Source organism: Rhea americana, unplaced genomic scaffold (assembly GCF_003343005.1).
Source record: "Rhea americana isolate MKP2758 unplaced genomic scaffold, rheAme1 scaffold_6, whole genome shotgun sequence".
Classification (NCBI taxonomy): Eukaryota; Metazoa; Chordata; class Aves; order Rheiformes; family Rheidae; genus Rhea; species Rhea americana.
The window spans coordinates 8998526-9016157 of NW_028186756.1; the positions used below are offsets into that span (position 1 = coordinate 8998526).

Below are 17632 nucleotides of genomic sequence, written 5' to 3' on the forward strand. Positions count from 1 at the left end.
CATTGAATACAAATTTTAGATACTGCTATTTTCTGTGTACTAGATTGTGAAAAATGTTTATAGATTCTCAAGTTAGTCCAACTTTAGCTGATATATCTGCATAGTGCAGACAAACATCTGTCTCACAGAGATACCTTTGTAGATCCAGAAGCAGTTTAGAAAAATGGTTGAGCTTTCTTGTAAGTTAAATAGTATACTGCGTCAGGATCCAAGCTTAGTGTCTCGATATGTCTCTAAAGAACTCTGCAGTTTTGAAGCTCAAGGTGAGGTTTGTTCCCATTATTTGGTGTAGACCTGTCTTAGGCTCCAGCCATACAGTATTTTGGAATAAGGCTCAAAATTTTGTGTTGAAATTCTGTGAGTTTATAGAGGTCTAGGACTGATGTATTTGCAGTGGGCTGTGATACCTACTTCAGCAATTCAGTCATAATACAAGCTGCTTATTTTTGTTTACTTCCGGATGTTCAGGCTACTTTGTTTGCTTTGCGTTTCTTAAACTGACAGTTACATTAGAATGTTTTATAAGAAGCAGATACAAGGTATATTTATCCAAACGTAAACCATGTTTTTCTAAGTAATTTTGCTGTATTAGACTATATTCAAATTGTTTCTTCTCCAGTCTTCAAAAGAATTAACTACCAGCTGAAGTTAGCAAATAAAACATTCATTTTTCTACTGTATCCTCATTTGTAAATTCCAATTAGTAAAGCTTTCTGAAGCCCGTTGAGATAAAAGTTGTAACAGATTTAAGATTCACTGTATTATGTTATTCTAGCAGAGTAATTTAAATTTTATTTTTATTATTTCTTACTTCTGGCTAAAAAAAATACAAATTTAATTCTGATTTTATATATGTAGGCTAAAGATCAATTAACAGCTGTATAGATTGACTTGATTCAGCAATAGTAAATAAACATTAGCAAAAGCTGATAATATTGCTATTACAATAGTAATAAGAAATAGAGATTCATGATAAAAAAGAATGCACTAAGCCCAAATATGTAATCTCTTTTCTTTATAATACAAATCTCATCTCCTACTGTTTGTGGCGAAGTGGTCRGTATTCAGGAAGCCAGCTGTAGTACTCTGTAGGCTCTCCGCCGAGTCTTCCCTCTCACTTGCTGGCTCTGGCCAAAGCCTTGTTTCTTTCCCTCAAGCCTTCTCAACAGACCAACCACCTTCCCAGCAAAAGAGTGAGAGCTGGGTTTTCTGGAGGAGGAGAGAAAGCATTGYTTGAATGACAGTGAAGGAGGTCTGTCCTGTTTAAGGCAGGGTCTTGGCTAGGCTGTACCTTGAGGAGTGGGGCAAGTGAGAAAAAGGAAGAGAAAGGAAGTTGATTGTCTTTTTCCCCGCCCCGTGTGACTCCTTGCAGTAGCACTACATTCTTCCAGCTTCAGCCTCTTCCATTTTCCTTTCCAGTGGAATCATCATTTCTGGATATTGCGCTGCATGTTGACTGTTTTTAATTTTTCTTGAGAAGAAAATAATTGTGCGTCTTGGTGCTACAAAGTTGCAGTTAAAAGAAATACTTGACATCTCTAACAGCATTGTTGCATGCGATTGGATTTCCAACTCTGTTAGATCTCTACACGCTTTTTTTCAGGAAGAACTACTCTTTTTTTTTCATACTAAATCTGTAAAACTTGTAGCTTATATTAATAGGCATTAAATTCTACGTTGTTGTATTTCTCTGATAAACAAAGCTCCTTCCAGAGTTGTAGTGGATACTTCAAGTGAATATCCACTGTAGTTGCTGTACCTCTTGTATAAAATTAAGATTGCTAATATTTTACATGGAGTGATGGCACATTCCATAAAATGCAGTAGTTCTACTTAGCTTAATGCAACAATGGCATGTCTGGTATCTGTTCCAGAAAAACGTAACACAATCTTAGAGAGCACAGATATATTTACAAGTTAATATACTGCTTCTCTTAGACCAAATTTCCCTTAAATTTCTTTTAAAAGGTGGATTGATGAGGACAAAGGCTTTGTTCAATATAAAATCCAGTTTATTTATTGCTACGATTTGTCCTCTTTGAATTCTTTTTTTGTTAGATATAATGCAGTCATCCTTTAGCTATTCTTTTAGAACACTTTTTCACCTCATGTATAATGTTAGATAACTTAGATGTAAGCTTTTTCTTATGAACGGAATTTCTATTCTGTAAAAAATTTTGCTGCTTTCTCTGTTACCTACTATGTGCTGACATAATACTCATCATGTATCTCATAATTTCTTCTATCCTTTACTAAATTTTATTACCTTCCCGTTTTAGCACAAACGTTCAGTGCCTCTTTGAATTGTACATGCATGTAGCTTTCATTAAGTTATTTCCTGTCTCTCCCCTCAGTGTGAGCGGAAGAAAAACCTCAAAGGCAGCTTTTATTTTCAGCTGAGCGTAATAATTTTGCAAGTGTTAGGTCTTCAGTAAGCTAAGCATCAGCTCACTGAACCAGAGAGGTAAGTAAAGCCCCTGACAGTAAGGGTAGTGTTTCACTTTTTGAAAAGCATAATGTAAAGAAATGCGTAGGGTAATGAATATATGGGTTAAGGAAGCAGTAGAAGAAAGAATTTTCATAGAGCATGAAATACCTGAGTGTAAATGAACAGTATTTATAAAAAATGTACAAGAAAAGCTAGGTTTGCATTTGAGTAAATGATGTGTCTAGATGGAATATGTTGCATTTGATCAATGAGGATTTATTCAGATTATTAATTCTTATTGCCAAACTGTTTTAATCTCTTCCATTTGTAAACAAGAAAAGACTTGTGAAAGTTCGTATTATTTCTGCAGTTCAGATTTTTGGTTTTCTGTAATGTATATGATTTCTTTATTTCTTCGGAAAAAAATGATTATTTCTTTTATAAAATCCTGATTCAATGACTCAATTTTAAGATTATTAGTTATTCACAGAAATTTCAGGTTTTGCTTGGGACAGGATCATCATGTCTGCTTGTTAGACTGTGTAGGCCTTAATATGCTTTCATTTCTCCTCATGTAAGTCAGATGTACATCCACCGAAATCCCTGGAGCTGCATAAATGCAAAGCTAATCCCAAAGAAGCCCAATAGCCTCTGTGGCAGTTATTCATTAGAGGCTGCCTGGAACCTGAGATTGCCGCTTGCATAGGGCTTTCTATAGAGTTTTCAGGAAAAAGCTGAGTGTATCCTTTGGATTTTTAACAAACTCTTAAGCTACTGAAATTCCAGTATGTGAGATTTATTTGCTTAATCATTTGGATGCATAGTAACGCTTTCACATCTTTATTCCCAGTAAAAAGGGAATGTATTGGCTCTTAGCTTGCTTTGGGGAAAATCTTCTGGTATCTATACCTGCCATGCAGTATATCTGTACTTTAAGAGTCTATATGACTGAAATATGACAATAGCACTGTGCTACAGATCCACGAGATGCATGATCTGCAGCAGAAGAAGGTAGCGTAATGTCTAAGAGAGTCTCACTTGGCACATGCAATTATTTAATTTTACTGTTAGCTGGAATAGATGGAATATGTTCATGTATTAAATTAATTTAATATTAATATTTTTATATGTATATATAATATAATTAATAATATTAATTGTGATTTTGAAGACACTTCAATGTTTCTTTCCAAGCTAACTAGCTCCTAATCTTAATGGGTCTGATCTTGTTTTTAAAGTAGGTAGCAAAAGTGTCAGTTACCTGAATCTCACAGAATTTGTACTTTTGTATTTCTGGCGGCATGGCAAGACCTTTGCCTCGTAAGCCTCCCACGTGTCTACTAATGACCAAAATGGTCTTTTCGTAAGCTGAAGAAAATTTCTTATTTGGAACTAGATAAGGGGATTTGCTTTCCAAATATAACTGTAAGAAGCAGCTGTTCATAAAAATGTTGTGTAAGGTTGCTGAGATTACACATCAAGGTCTGTCAGACRTAAGTCATTGTAAGCATCGGATCTATGCATGTTATTGGAATAACCAAGGAAATTAAGTTACAGTTGTATGTACGCCTTTATAGAAATGCCAGCATGTGTTTCTTTCATGTCTTCAGAAATGTTTTTATGATGTTAGTGTAATGTTCCTGGTTTGGGGGCTGTTGTGCACACAAGCACACTAGCCTATCAGGGCATTCAGGACAATATATATAAAACCCCCATTTGTATGTAGAAAAATGTGTTTTGCTAGAGTATGCGTTTATACTCTGTGTGCTTGAAAAGAACCAGCAGACTTCCTGTCCTTTACATGTGAAACATGCATTAATTGTTCTCTGAAATGTGATCAATTATCTTTTGGCACAACTAAGGTAGTAGTACTAAACCACAAATGTTACATGTCATAAAAGAAGTATTTTTCTTATAAGGTGATTCAGAAATACTTTCAGTCAAGAATTTTTCCAGTGCAATTTTCACCAGTTATAAAGAAGCTTTCAGAAATGTTAAAAGTATACATTGTTGTGATTTCAAGATGAGAAGCAGTTTACTGCTCTTTAGCTGTGGGAAAACTACACCTCCATCAGAAATTTTGGTTAAATAAAAATGAGTCTGCAGATTCTTTTTTATTATGGATCACTTCTAAGAGATAGAGGTTCATTTCTGAATCTTAAACGAGTAACTCAGTGTAGTAAAACTGTGTGAGAAAGTTTAGTAGTAAAGAAAATTCTGCTGATAGGTTCATTCTTGTTCTTGAAATGTTGTACAGTTCCTTTTTCTGAAATGCTGTATTTTAGTATGTCCTTTACGAAATTGTAGAGAATATACATTTTTAGCTCCTCTTTTTTTTACTTGAAAGAGCTTTAATTACAATTACATAGCAGCTGAAACTATTTTATAAATGCTGATGCAAATTAGTTTAAACATTATCTTCATTGTGAAATAATACTGAATTGGAAATTAAAATAAATTTTCAGTTTCCTTTCCTGTAGAATTACAGAATGACTGCAGTATTTTACTTCTGTGACTTCTTTTGCTGCAGTTGCATGATGTTCAGTGCACCAAGGAAGTGTACTTTTTAGCTGTGCTTAATACTATTTGTTGTTTTTTTACAGCGAGCAGGGGACACAGTCAGTGGAGATACTGAAAGGTAATTTCTTTTGTCATTTCATTTAAATAAATATGTAATTATATATGAATTGCATTTGTTTACTTCTACAAATAAAGTATTTGAGGAATATTAAGGTTTTACTGAGAAAAGCATTAGTATCATTTAGTAAGTATCCTAACTGTTCCACTTGCTGATTACCTCAGATATGAATATAGATTATTTATAAAGAAAAGTTGAATCTTCTTTGTTAAAAAATACTTTGTATGTAATTTTTTAAAAGATGACTAGGAAAAAAACCTAGCTGAGTTACTACTAAGAACTAAGATACATGTCCCCCCACCTCTTTTCTTTTTTTTTTTTTAAGCTTTTGAAATTTACTATTTCAGAATCACTCTGAGGATGAAAAGTCTAATGTATATGTCTAGCGTGATRTTTTTGGACATAAAAACCAGGCAGATTATTTTTCAGTTAACATATACACATGCTAATTCGATATGTACAAAAGTTTTCATGTTTGTGGCACAAACTTAATAAATACTAGAAATGTAGACTTCAGTTTGTCTCTTTTAAGTTTAATCAAATAATTTTAATACAATAATGATATTGTCTATGTTGTCTTTGCGGCTTATCTAATGAAATATGTACAAAATAGAGTAAGAAATTTTCAAATAAACACTTGGGTATCATGGAATGTCAAAATTAAGGTTAATTGGAAATTGTTTATGTGAATAAATACACTTTTAAAAATCTTTTCATTCTCTATATGACCTAAACCTATTTTAAGAAGCTAAGCCCTACACTGGGTATAAAATAATTCAATTTCACAGTGCTATGTTTAGAGTGCTTTCACTAATCTAAAGGATTTACAATCAGTGATGATTTTCTTCACATGGTACAAATTTTTAGTATAAATGGTCTTCAGTGGTATACAGCAGTATTATGGTCAGATGTCACCTCTAAAAACAAGTCACCTAATGCCTAATTTTTCAATATTGTCAACATTTTTATGTATGTATATGTGTTAAAAGAAACAATGTAATTATTTTCAAAGGCAGTTGTCAGTACTAAGAACATAGAGGTGCTGCCTCAGTTGTTGAATGCTGTACATGCATAAAATAGCATTCAGCTAAATTCATTAGCCGTATTATCACAGAGGCAAATAAGGTGAAGACAGAATTTTTCTGGAGTGAAATTCTACTTGCTCAAATAAAAGACAGTCTTTTCACTTCATTGCATTCATTGGAGTATTTGCCTCATCAGCTAAATACAGATTCTTATGTTTGCAATAAATAATATCCCAGCTGGTATTTAGTCCAAATTCATACTGAGAGCAGCATCCGTCTGGTATACGATAGAGGTTATATTGGGGGAAAAAAGTGTGTCTTTCTTGATCTCTTTTTAAGTAACTAAGCCCTTTACTGRATTTTCTTTTTTTTACCTTTACTCCTTCCGTTGGAGTTTTCAGAACTTGTTTTCTGCCAATCTTAACTACTTACTTTTTAACTTAGTCTCCTGTTCCAACACCGTCAGGCTAGATGCTATTGTCCTTTGTTTTTTTTCACACTTGCTTCTTATTACTTTGTTGTCACCATCTTTTCTCAACCTTCTTCATTCCAGCTGGTGCTCCCTCTTTCTCTAGTGGCCCTCTGCAAAAGAAAGGAAACAGCCAAAATCAGATCCTCTACTTCTCACCATATTTTTGTCATCCTTCTCCACACCTGTAGCTTTTTGCATTCACAAGGGAGAGTTGCAAAGGAATTTTGCTCTTCCCCTAACAAAGCATGCTTATTTATTTTGAGGAGATTGCACATGCTCAGTTTGGCAGAGAGGTACAATCCAGATGAAACATTCTTGGTGAACATGACACAAGTTTCTGCTGAACATCTACAAAAAGATCTTTTGAGGGACATAAAAGTTGATGAAATTTTGGCAAATTTCCATGGGCCAAGCAAAAGTATATTCTTATACAGAGTGACTCTGTCTTTCTCTCCTGACCCTTCTTCAATCCACCTCACTGTCCACTCATCTAACCCACACTTCCTGAGCTTAACTAGGAGGATGTTATGGGAGACAGCATCAAAAGCCTTGTGAAGGTACACAACATCCACTGCACTGCCCTCATCTACCCAGCCAGTCATTCCATCCTAGAATGCTATCAGATTGGTTAAGCAGGATTTCGCCTTGGTGAATCCATGCTGGCTACTCCTGAGCACCTTCTTTTCCTCCATGTGTCTGGAGATGACACCCAGAATGAGCAGTTCCATCACCTTGCCAGGGATGGAGGTGAGGCTGACCGGCTGTAGTTCCTGGGTCCTCCTTCTTGCCCTTTTTGAAGACTGGAGTGACATTGGCTTTCTTCCAGTCCTCAGGCACCTCTCCAGTTCTCCAGGACTTTTCAAAGATGATGGAGAGTGGCCTGGCAACAACATCCGCCAGCTCCCTCAGTACCCGTGGGTGCGTCCCATCCGGGCCCATGGATTTGTGGATGTCTAGCCTGCCCAGAAGGTCTCTAATCCTTTCCTCCTCAACCAAAGGAAAGTCTTCCCTTCTCCAGACTTTCTCCCTCACGTCCAGGCTCTGGGATTCCTGGGGGCTGCGCTTAGCAGTGAAGACTGAAGCAAAGGAGGCATTCAGTAATTCTGCCTTCTCTGTATCGCTTGTCACCAGAGCCCCCACCCCTTTCARTAGCAGGCCCACATTTCCCCTAGTCCTCCTCTTGCTGCTGATGTATTTGAAGAAGCCCTTCCTGCTGTCCTTGACATCCCTTGCCAGACTCAATTCCAGCTGGGCCTTTGCCTTCCTCGCCGCATCTCTACATACTCTGACTGCATTCCTGTAATTCCCCCAGTTAGCCTGTCCCTTCTTCCACATCCTGTGTATTTTCTTCTTCTGTCTGAATTTGTCAAGAGCTCCTTGCTCACCCATGCAGGTCTCCTGCCCCTATTGCTGCACTTCTTACTCACAGGGATGCACCGCTCTTGAGCTTGGAGGAAGTGATGCTTGAATACTGGCCAGCTCTTCTGGACCCCCCTTCCTTCTAGGGTCTTAACCCATGAGATTCCTCCAAGTAGGTCTCCAAAGAACCCAAAGTACGCTCTCCTGAAGTCCAGGGTTGCAATCCTGCTTGTGGCCTTACTTCTTTTGTGCAGGATCCTGAACTCCACCATTTCATGGTCACTACAGCCCTACACTACAAGGTTGCCCCCAGCCTTCACGTCTCCAACCCCTCTTTGTTGGTTAGGACAAGATCCAGCAGGACACCCTTCCTTGTAGGCTCCTCCRCCATTTGTGACAAGAAGTTATCATTGATGCATTGCTGGAGCCTCCCGGACTGTTTCTGTGTTGCTGTGTTGTCCCTCCAGCAGGGTGGTTGAAGTCCCCCGTGAGAACCAGGGCCTGTGATCATGAGGCTACTTCCAGCTGTCTGTAGAAGGCCTCATCGACTTCCTCTTCCTGGTCAGGTGGCCTGTAGTACAGGACTACATACTTCGTATGAGTAGAATATGAAACAAATGTGGTTGTTTTTTTATGCTTAAGCATAAGAAAACATAGGTATTTCTAAATTAAAAATATTTATTCTCTTCCAAACACTGCTGGCACCATCTGTGTTGTGTATTTGGCCTAGCTCTATGGTCAGGGTTAGACTTTAACCATCTTGGCTAAGCAATCACACCACTGACTTTGAAGATACTATCTGTTCACACATTAAACTCTTTACCCCTAGCTGATGAATGTAGAGAGTGTGAGCTCTGTTACTTAATATTGTGATACATATGTATATAAACATTTGAACTACTGCTTTTATCAGTGCAGTAGACTGGACTATAGTACTTTATACTGTTCTCCCTAATATTTCTGGGTTTTTCCATTCTAGTTTATTTTTCAGGAATTATTAATATCTTTCTAATCATGTAGTATCTTTCTTCATTTGAAATCCTGATTACAGACCTTGCCACTAGACTTCCACTTCCATTTGTGTGTCCTAAAAGGTACGAGTTGAAGGTTATCACACCTGCTCAGTTTGAATCCCTCAAATTCTTAGATTTTTGCTTCCACCTCAGTCAAAGTTGCTTTCATCTTTTTTTAGCTTATTCTTGTTAACCTTTCTACTTCTGTTGTATGTTCAGCATAATCATTCTAACTGAATACTGACAGAGTCAGTATGCATTCCATTTAATACTGAAACCAAAGGTAACTTATATTTAACCTTGACCTGGGCTTGCTGATATGTATGTATATTTCTCTTGATTACTCTTTCCTTTTTATATTTGTCGCAGTTGTTTTGCAAGGTCTAATTTAGTCAAAATTCTGAAGGGAGGGAACTTCCTTTGTTTATCCGTAGGCATTCCAGTATATGAGACGCAGCTACCCAAGGTATATCAAGACTCAGAATAGAAATTTTTAGAACCTTTTACATTTCTGTCAAACAGAAATTTCAAAAAGATTGGGTCTGCTTATTTTTTCTAGTTTTTGCAGTTTGTTTCAAAAACAATATTCTTCACGAATATGGAAAGAAACACTGACTAGAAGATCAGCTGGTTTAATTGCTTTGAGAAAAATCAGTCCAGGCCATTGTATATCAGTCCTTTTGCCCCATTCATTCTTTTTACTTTCACTTCTGTAACAACTGTTTTCATAAACAAAAAAAACGAGGAGTAACTCAATCAAATATCATATAGATTACTTGAACTGAAATAGATGACTTACTCGGGTTCCTGTATGCCTGAAATAATTGATTCTGTCACGTTCATACAGAAAATTTACTGGTCTTAAGAAAAGGTCAGCCTATTTCTTCTTCTCTGGTGTGTAGGTTGGAATATTTGAKGAGTAATTTAATTAGGGGACAAGTAGTTAATAGAAATAATACCATTTTAAAACTGCTGTAGACTACTGAAAACTGTTCTCAAATAAAAACATAAACTTGCTGTACATTAGACCACATGTTCCTGATCTTTCATAAGATGTCAACTTTTGAACAGTTTTCAAATGCTTGATTGCAGACTATTTCTATGACTTTATAAGATTTTTGCTGATAAGAGTCTGTGATTATTGTAAGGAGATGCAGTATTATATTCGAATAGAAGCAAATAAAACCTGACAAAGGCCTTTCCAAATAAAAAAGCAGATGTATTATTCATATTGTTTATCAGCTGAAAGAAAGAATAGAAACACTGAAAATGACTCTTTCCAGATGGATCAAAGCTATGATTAAAGAAACCTGTCAGGAATTGGGGAAAATGCCCAGCAGGACTGAAGTACATTTATGGGCATTCTCATGGGCAAGCAGAACTAGAGCATTAATGCCAAAATGTGCCTTGCAGCAGTCTGAGCTTCTGTCTGTTCCTTTACCAAATGCTGCAAGTTGAACATTTTTTGTTTTTCAGTTGTTTCTTCCAATTTTTGTAATCTGCAAACAGCTCAGAACTCCTAAGTCTTGCTGATTAACTTTTATAATTTTAATGTTATACATGTCATCTCTTCACTGCAGTCTGGAAATTTTTGTTGACTGAGGACTTTTTTTAGCTGAAAATGTAGTTATTTCTACTGGTAAATTTGATTTTTTTTTCGTAACAATGGAAATCATCAAATGAGAATTTTTTCTATTAGTGACTTGTGACAGCATATTGAAAATACATTAAAAATGTTCACAGTCTTTTTTTTTTTTTTTTTTTTTTTTTTTAAAATTTTTTTTTAATCCCTTTTTTTTTTTTATGCTCTCCTCCATTCATGTGACATATGGAAAAGTATGCATGTTTTTTTTTTTTTTTTTTTTTACTTTTTAAAACTTTTCTTCAATCCCTTTCCTGTTCTTATGCTCTCCTCCATTCATGTGACATATGGAAAAGTATGCATGTTTTTAAATTTTCCCTCCACATCTCTTCTTCTTCTTACTTTTTGAAAAGTAAGTGGAAACCGTGTGTGTAACAATTTCTTTGTTTGACCAGACCGATGTTCACCCTGACTYAATATCCTGTTCCATCAATGGCCAACAGTAGCTCCAGTTATATAAGAAYAGGCCTGTGGTATAACTTTCTCTTTCATTCCTTAGCCTAGAGAACTCCAGCAGAATACTTGGATACCCTACATTCCCATATGATATTTACATTTTAATTTTAACTTAATCCATGTAAATTTTTGATACCTACAGCATCCTGTAGAAGAGTTCAATAATAGCAACTTTGTGCTAATAAAAAATAATAAGCTCAAAACAAAAGAGCTTAACTGCTAATTTTATATAGATTAGATAACTCCTTTATTCTATGAAAGTGTGAATATTTTTTCTGTGTTTACTCTTTTTCACACCACTCCCAAGTTCATAAACCTCCTCAATGTTGCCCTTGGTGGTCCTGAGAGAGAGAGTTGGCTGAGGAGAATAAATCTTACCTAGTTTGCACAAAAGTTGCTATGTACATTTTGATTATTCTGGCCATTCTTGTAATCTTTTCAGTTTTCTTCTCCTCTTTGAGGTAAAGGAAACAAAACTGTACAGTGCTGAAAATCTCAGAGCACCACTGATTTATCTGTACTTTCATAACAACTCTTACTATTGCAACATGTCAAAGGAAGTTAGAGACTGCTGCTGCTAAATATGTAGAGACAGATTATTCTTTCCACGGTGTTTGTATGAGAAAGTTATACAGAAAATATTTTAACAATAAAATTCACGAACTAGTGTACTGAACAGGGACTGTTTCATTTTTTTTTCTTTTCTGCTGTACCATGTGTTGCACTATTATAGTATCAGGACACTGTGTATTTGTCTTCAGAAAAAAATGTGTCATCTGAAGTGAAATTTTGCCCAAATACCTTTCTCCAAAGGCTTACAGCTTCAAACTACATTCTGCTAAAGGCTTTCTTAGAATTGTGCGGTATATTTGTTTCACTAATAAAGGGATATTGATGTTAAAAAGCATAATGACTACAGCAGCAGTTGGGGCCTAGTTTGAACTTACTTTGGGAAAGTTTACTTGGTGTTCATTTTCTAGCAAGAGTCAACTTCACATCATGATTGCTTCTGGGCCCAGAGGAAGTGGTCATCCACACATCTTTCGACAACAAGTGTAACAGTTGTATAAAATGTTTGCCAACCAAGATAGGATATCAATACTACAAAAACGTTACTGTTTTTCTGGCTATTTAAATTTTCTTTCTCTAATAAATTTCCAAATCGTTGTGGTCTGTATGAATTTCTTGTTTTGAAATGTTTCCAAAATACCAGGAGGTGTTAGGGAAAAAGCAGGACAAAAGAAAAATACTAGACTTCTTTCGTATCTGGCAAGCATCATACTTGAGAGTCATGCCAAATTTAGTGCTACAGTTACATACTCATTCACATCTGCAGTTTTGTGTATATTCCTACATATTGCTAAAATTAAGACCCAAAAAGTAACTCAAAGGAAGACATACATTAAATGTTTGAATTATCCTTGGTTTGATTTTGTAATAACATCTGAAGAAACTAGATTTGCAAAATATGGAACACACAAGTCTTTCTGAAATGTTGGCATATCAGTTCAAATACATATTTTCAAATGTATTTTAAAATGCAAATGGTTCTTCAGCAGAATTGTTTAATATATTTGTTTTTATTTCTGCATTTTTTCCTGATTAAATTATGAAAATACTGTTTTGTAAGAACGTGGATGCTTATTCTTTCTTAGTTCTAGTCTGCGCATTAGGAGTTCATTTTACCTGCGTTAAATGTTGTTGATGCTCTAAGAAACACACAAATAACAGTACTAACCCTGCAGCAAAGAATCTGTGATTTGTATGTTCTAAGACTCACTGAAAGAGGGAGGAATTGTTGATTGCTTTTGCATCGTAGCTGATCCCTGGTCAGGAGTGGATACAGAATCAGATAATCTCCAATGATTTGTGCCTTCTTAAATCAGAATACTGGAAATGGTTTTGTGAGTCTTCTTAAGAGCATTAAATGTTCTTTGAGAAAGGGTAAATTTCCAAAGGCCAGCATATGTTTCAAGCAACACATTTCACGTGTTTTTGAAGATCTGTAGGCATACATTTGGAAATACACAGAGCTTATGTGCAACTGTAGTAATAATTCAGGCTGTTTTTTTTGTGTAGTTGACATCTTTCTTCCTCTCTGTTCTAGATGTGCTAGTTCTGCGATTGACCGTCACGGAAGCACATCCATGAGGAAGGTAATCAATTAAAACAGTACTTAAACCAGAAATCTCCAACAATACAATTCATTGTCATAGCTCAAAAGATACTTAAGGTATCACAGAATTTGAAATTTGTCTATATTACACAGAAAATTAAAATAAAAAGCTGGGAATAATTTGCATATTCAGAAGGTTAGTACAACCATAGTAGGTCAGTGTATATGTAGTACTTTTCAGTAAGTTTGGTGGGAACTGTAGTGTGTGTTTTAAGGTACGTACCCGTTCAGGGAGGAGAATTGTAGAAAAATCTAGGTTGAAAGGGGAGTCTGGAAGAAATTTGCCTTGAAAGAAAAGAAGAGAAAAAAACTTAAAGATAACTGAAATAGCATGCATGCTATAATGAGATATGGCATTAAGATCTTCCAAGACTTTCACAGTACCAGTTTTGAAGATCTTTAATGAAAAAATGTGAACTATTTTTTTTTTATCATTCAGTATTTTGATATATATTTTATATGAAGAAGGAACAGCAAAATCTTCATTTATAGAATGCATGTTTTTTCATTCCAATTTAGTACTTGTTTCTCTAAGTAGGAATGATGAGTTTATCTTTGCAGTTTGTCATGGTTTCTTCCTGCTTAGAAGAGTAGGGCTCATTCTTTTTAGTTACAGTGTAGTATGTGTAGTGAGAGTTTTTCATGTCTGCATGTGTAAGTCATGAAACTACCTTTTGAAATGTGTCAGATGTTATTCTGCCTTTTAAGTATTTATTCAGTGAGACTAGAGATCAGTGATTAAAGATCACTGATCAGTGTTGAGAGCCCAGTGGTGGAAGGTAACGTGACTAACTCTTCTGCTGTTTGTGAAAAACCGCAGTTGTGTTTATTGATAATCTGTATCTGCTAATCTCTACTTGCCTATTGCTGTTGTTGAAAAACGCTTGAAACTGTAGCTGTTCTTCGGGATTATGGTGCTGCATATAATAACATTATAGACGTACCCTGAGGAAATCAGTGCCCCGTGCCCTGTGGTGTGTGTACTTTGCAAATGAGCGTGCTGATAGCTGTTTGGAACTTGCTGATGTTTTTAAGTAAAAACTCGAGAGGCTCAAGAGGTATATGCAACCAGATTTACATTAATAGGTTTGTTTCCCTTCATCTGGACAAGTTACTGAATTACTTGTTTCCAGGGCCTTTTCTTAAACACAGTATAACTTTTCATTTCGGCAATTCTTTTGGCAAACAGCACTGTTACTGCTTCACTGTAGTTATGCTGAGGTCTCATTGCTTCAGCTTCATGTAGCAGAGCTTCTAGTCTATCGCTGTTTTTTCCAGGCTATGTTTTTGTTGAGCTGGGGAGGAGAGGTTGTGTTTTGTTTAACATTATACTTCGTGTCGTGGTTTAGCGATGAGAACTTAAATACTGACAACCACAGTATGTTCCTACGTCATTTGTCTATTTTCCATAGCAACTCTGAGTCATTTTGAAGTTGCAAGCTCTGACGGTTTTTTTCAGTATTTACCACAAAGCTAATCATATAGTAGTTTCTTTATCTGTTAGAATATGRATTTTGTAAATTAACGATGTTAATTAAACTTTTGTTCCCAAGGTAATGGAAAACTTCTGCTTTCACTGATTTTCTTGCTTTTGAATACATTGTAAATGTGCAGGAACAGAATATGGCAAGACTAATGAACTTACATTTTTAGAGTTGCTAATACTTTCAGCTCTTCTTGGGCTTTCTTTGTGCATGAATTTTCATCATCTTAAAAAATTTTGTTCTGAATCATATATACCAGTTTCTGGTGAGTATTTTAATGTGAACATCTCCAGTTGATTTAAAAATTCACTACTCATCTACCTTGTTCATTTTTCTTGCAGATCTTTAGAAAAACAATCACTTTGTGATTGTTCTGAAAACTGTAATTTAATTATAGGGAATTTATAATTCATCACAGTATTTATCAGCCTAAGCTGTGGACAGCTTTGGTGGTCTCTTGTACAGGAGTAGATACCTGCTCTATCCTAACACATCCCTGTGCAGAAGGAAGGACACTGAACAGGTTGTTTCAGTCACAATCAACACAGCACTCCAGCTGGCACAGTGTAACTAACCAGTACTGCTGTAGCACAATACATTGATAAATATAGTAATGTTCCTGTGTATCTTCAATACTTTCTCATAGATTTCTCTTTGTTTTTTCCATTTTTCTGACTGTTTTCCACCGTATTTCCTATAGCACAGCAGCAAGTATAATTAGTCTTTTCTCTGTCTTGTCTTAATGCTCAGAAAAATGAGATAAAATTGCAGCTATCAAGTAAATGGAGAACTTGTACTGTCTTGCACTTACACGATGCATCTACATTTACAGAGCTTGTAATTTGTCAGAATTAGATTATTTTGTGTCAGGCATTCATAATGTGATTGACTGGGAGAATGGTTTGAGATAAACAGAATGAAGAATGACGAGTTTAAATAGAGTGAACTGTGGATGTTCAAGCCGGTGTCCTCTGAGCATGCACCCTCAGGGATACAGAATTGTTCATTTATGCAAGATGCTGGAAAGTGTCCATGCTGTTCAGTATTGCAAAATGGCTATGTTATAGGAAGGTTACAAATAGGACTCTGCATGTACAAAACTGCTTCTACCTCTTCCATTTTATTTAAAATAAAACTTTGTCATATCTCTCTAGTAGTTGAAGATAATTTTTCAGATGTTGCTTTTTATGCACTTAAATTGTAATCTTTTACTTCCCTAAATACTAATTGAAACAGAAATATACTTAATGAACATTGTGATATTTAAACACTTATTTAATAAGATGTTCTGCACTTGTTAGAGCATTTGTAGCTCATTTGCTTTTTGAGCACATAGTGATGGGCTGCTGTCAAGTGGTCTCTGGGAGGAGTTAGTCATTAACATGTAGTCATCAGTAATAAGGTACCATGGAGATAACCCAGACAGTGATGGAGGTGCCATTCTTCTAGACTTCTAGTCACACAGGAAAAAACAAATGAATGAAAAAGATGGCGATTGATACGCAACCTGCTGCTTGGATCTGCTGGCTTACGAAGCTGGAATGTCTGCCTTTCTTTCTGCTGGTGGCAGCATTCGCTACCCATCAGGGTACTACTCCATCAAATTGACCTGTGTTTTTTCCTCTAGCATTTTCCCCTAGTTTAAGAGAAATTCTCACCACTATTGGAGTAGTATCACTATTTTTAAAAGGTTTAAGAAATGAGAGGCTTTTAGGATTTTTTTAAGAATTAATAACATATTTATATTGTAGCCACAAAAGAAGGAAATAACTCTCCTCAAAGTTGTTTTGTCAACATAGCAAAGCAGTATGCTTAGAAACAGAGAACTTGACTTCAGCATGTCACTGAGCGTGTGATTTCACATGTTAACTATGTAATATTTGTGATGGCCATTTCATTGTGAATAAATAATTGTACAGCTAGCTCACACTTACAGCAAGTTCATATATCATTTATTTTATTATGCATTCCTAAGAATTTCTGTCCTCAATTTTTAAGTTAGTGCAAAAGCACTCCTCCAGTCAAACCATGAGAAATTATTTAAATTAAGTGTGACCAATAAGTGGGAAAAAACAGATTCTAATTTGTAGGTTTAGCATTGTGTTATTTTCTTTGTTTTTGATGTTTATAATRGAAATAAGAGAAAAATATTTTTTTTAAAAAATGGCCTTGAGATGACTTCATAGAGATGATGGTGAGTGCTGGCTGTTCTGTTACTACTACTGCATGCATTGTTTTTTCATAATTCCTTTTCTTTTCTTACAGTCATTCCATTACGCTTCACTCAGGGTAAAAACAAGAAAATGGTCAAAAGGTAAATCATTTGAGTTAACATTTGAAACTAGAAAACGCAAGTTCTTCTCTGATAATAAGTGGTCTGGCTCAAATGTGAAAATTCAACTTAATTCAGTATTTCTAAATTTAGCAGTAAATACTTTTTTATTAAGGTATCACAGATGTAATATATTTAGACTGTATGATAAAATTTCCTCTGACTTAGACCACAGAAAGGTAGTAGCTGTATATTTTGCTATTTGCTGTTGCCATCTGTCTTCATCCTTCATGGCCTATTTGCGATTGTTAAAAGAACAAACATCATAAAAAGTTCCAGCAGAATAACGTGTGTTGAGTGTACTAAAGTACATGAAAGTGTGTGGTGAGGCTCTTTCTGTTCTGTTAATTGATTTAGTTTACTGTCTAAAAATGTTCTTTACTTTTGCTATACATTTTTAATACATCTAAATCTTAACAAGGTGTAGTATATTACTCTGTAAAGAGCAAAACATTAAGAGCTTGGTTGTGGAATTTAGCAGAACTGAAGGATATTATTTTGATGTAATCAAAGTTTCTTCACTGTTTTGCAGCTGTGAGAGAAGTACACTTATTGTAGCAATATAAGCTTGATCTATTTCAGAGTAAAATGTATAATGTTTTAATTA

At 35.5% G+C, this 17632-nt stretch overlaps 1 protein-coding gene across 2 annotated transcripts in view; it reads left to right on the plus strand.

The window, feature by feature from the left end:
• LOC146587415 (connector enhancer of kinase suppressor of ras 2-like) overlaps positions 1 to 17632 on the plus strand; it is a 206421-nt gene that overhangs the window by 164390 nt on the left and 24399 nt on the right. The window contains exons 14-16 of one of the 2 annotated variants that reach the window (XM_085319811.1): positions 5032 to 5066; positions 13141 to 13189; positions 16959 to 17007. In XM_085319811.1, coding sequence (XP_085175937.1) covers positions 5032 to 5066; positions 13141 to 13189; positions 16959 to 17007 — 133 coding nt within the window. The remainder of the gene's footprint in view (positions 1 to 5031; positions 5067 to 13140; positions 13190 to 16958; positions 17008 to 17632) is intronic. The other variant, XM_085319812.1, reaches the window with a different exon arrangement.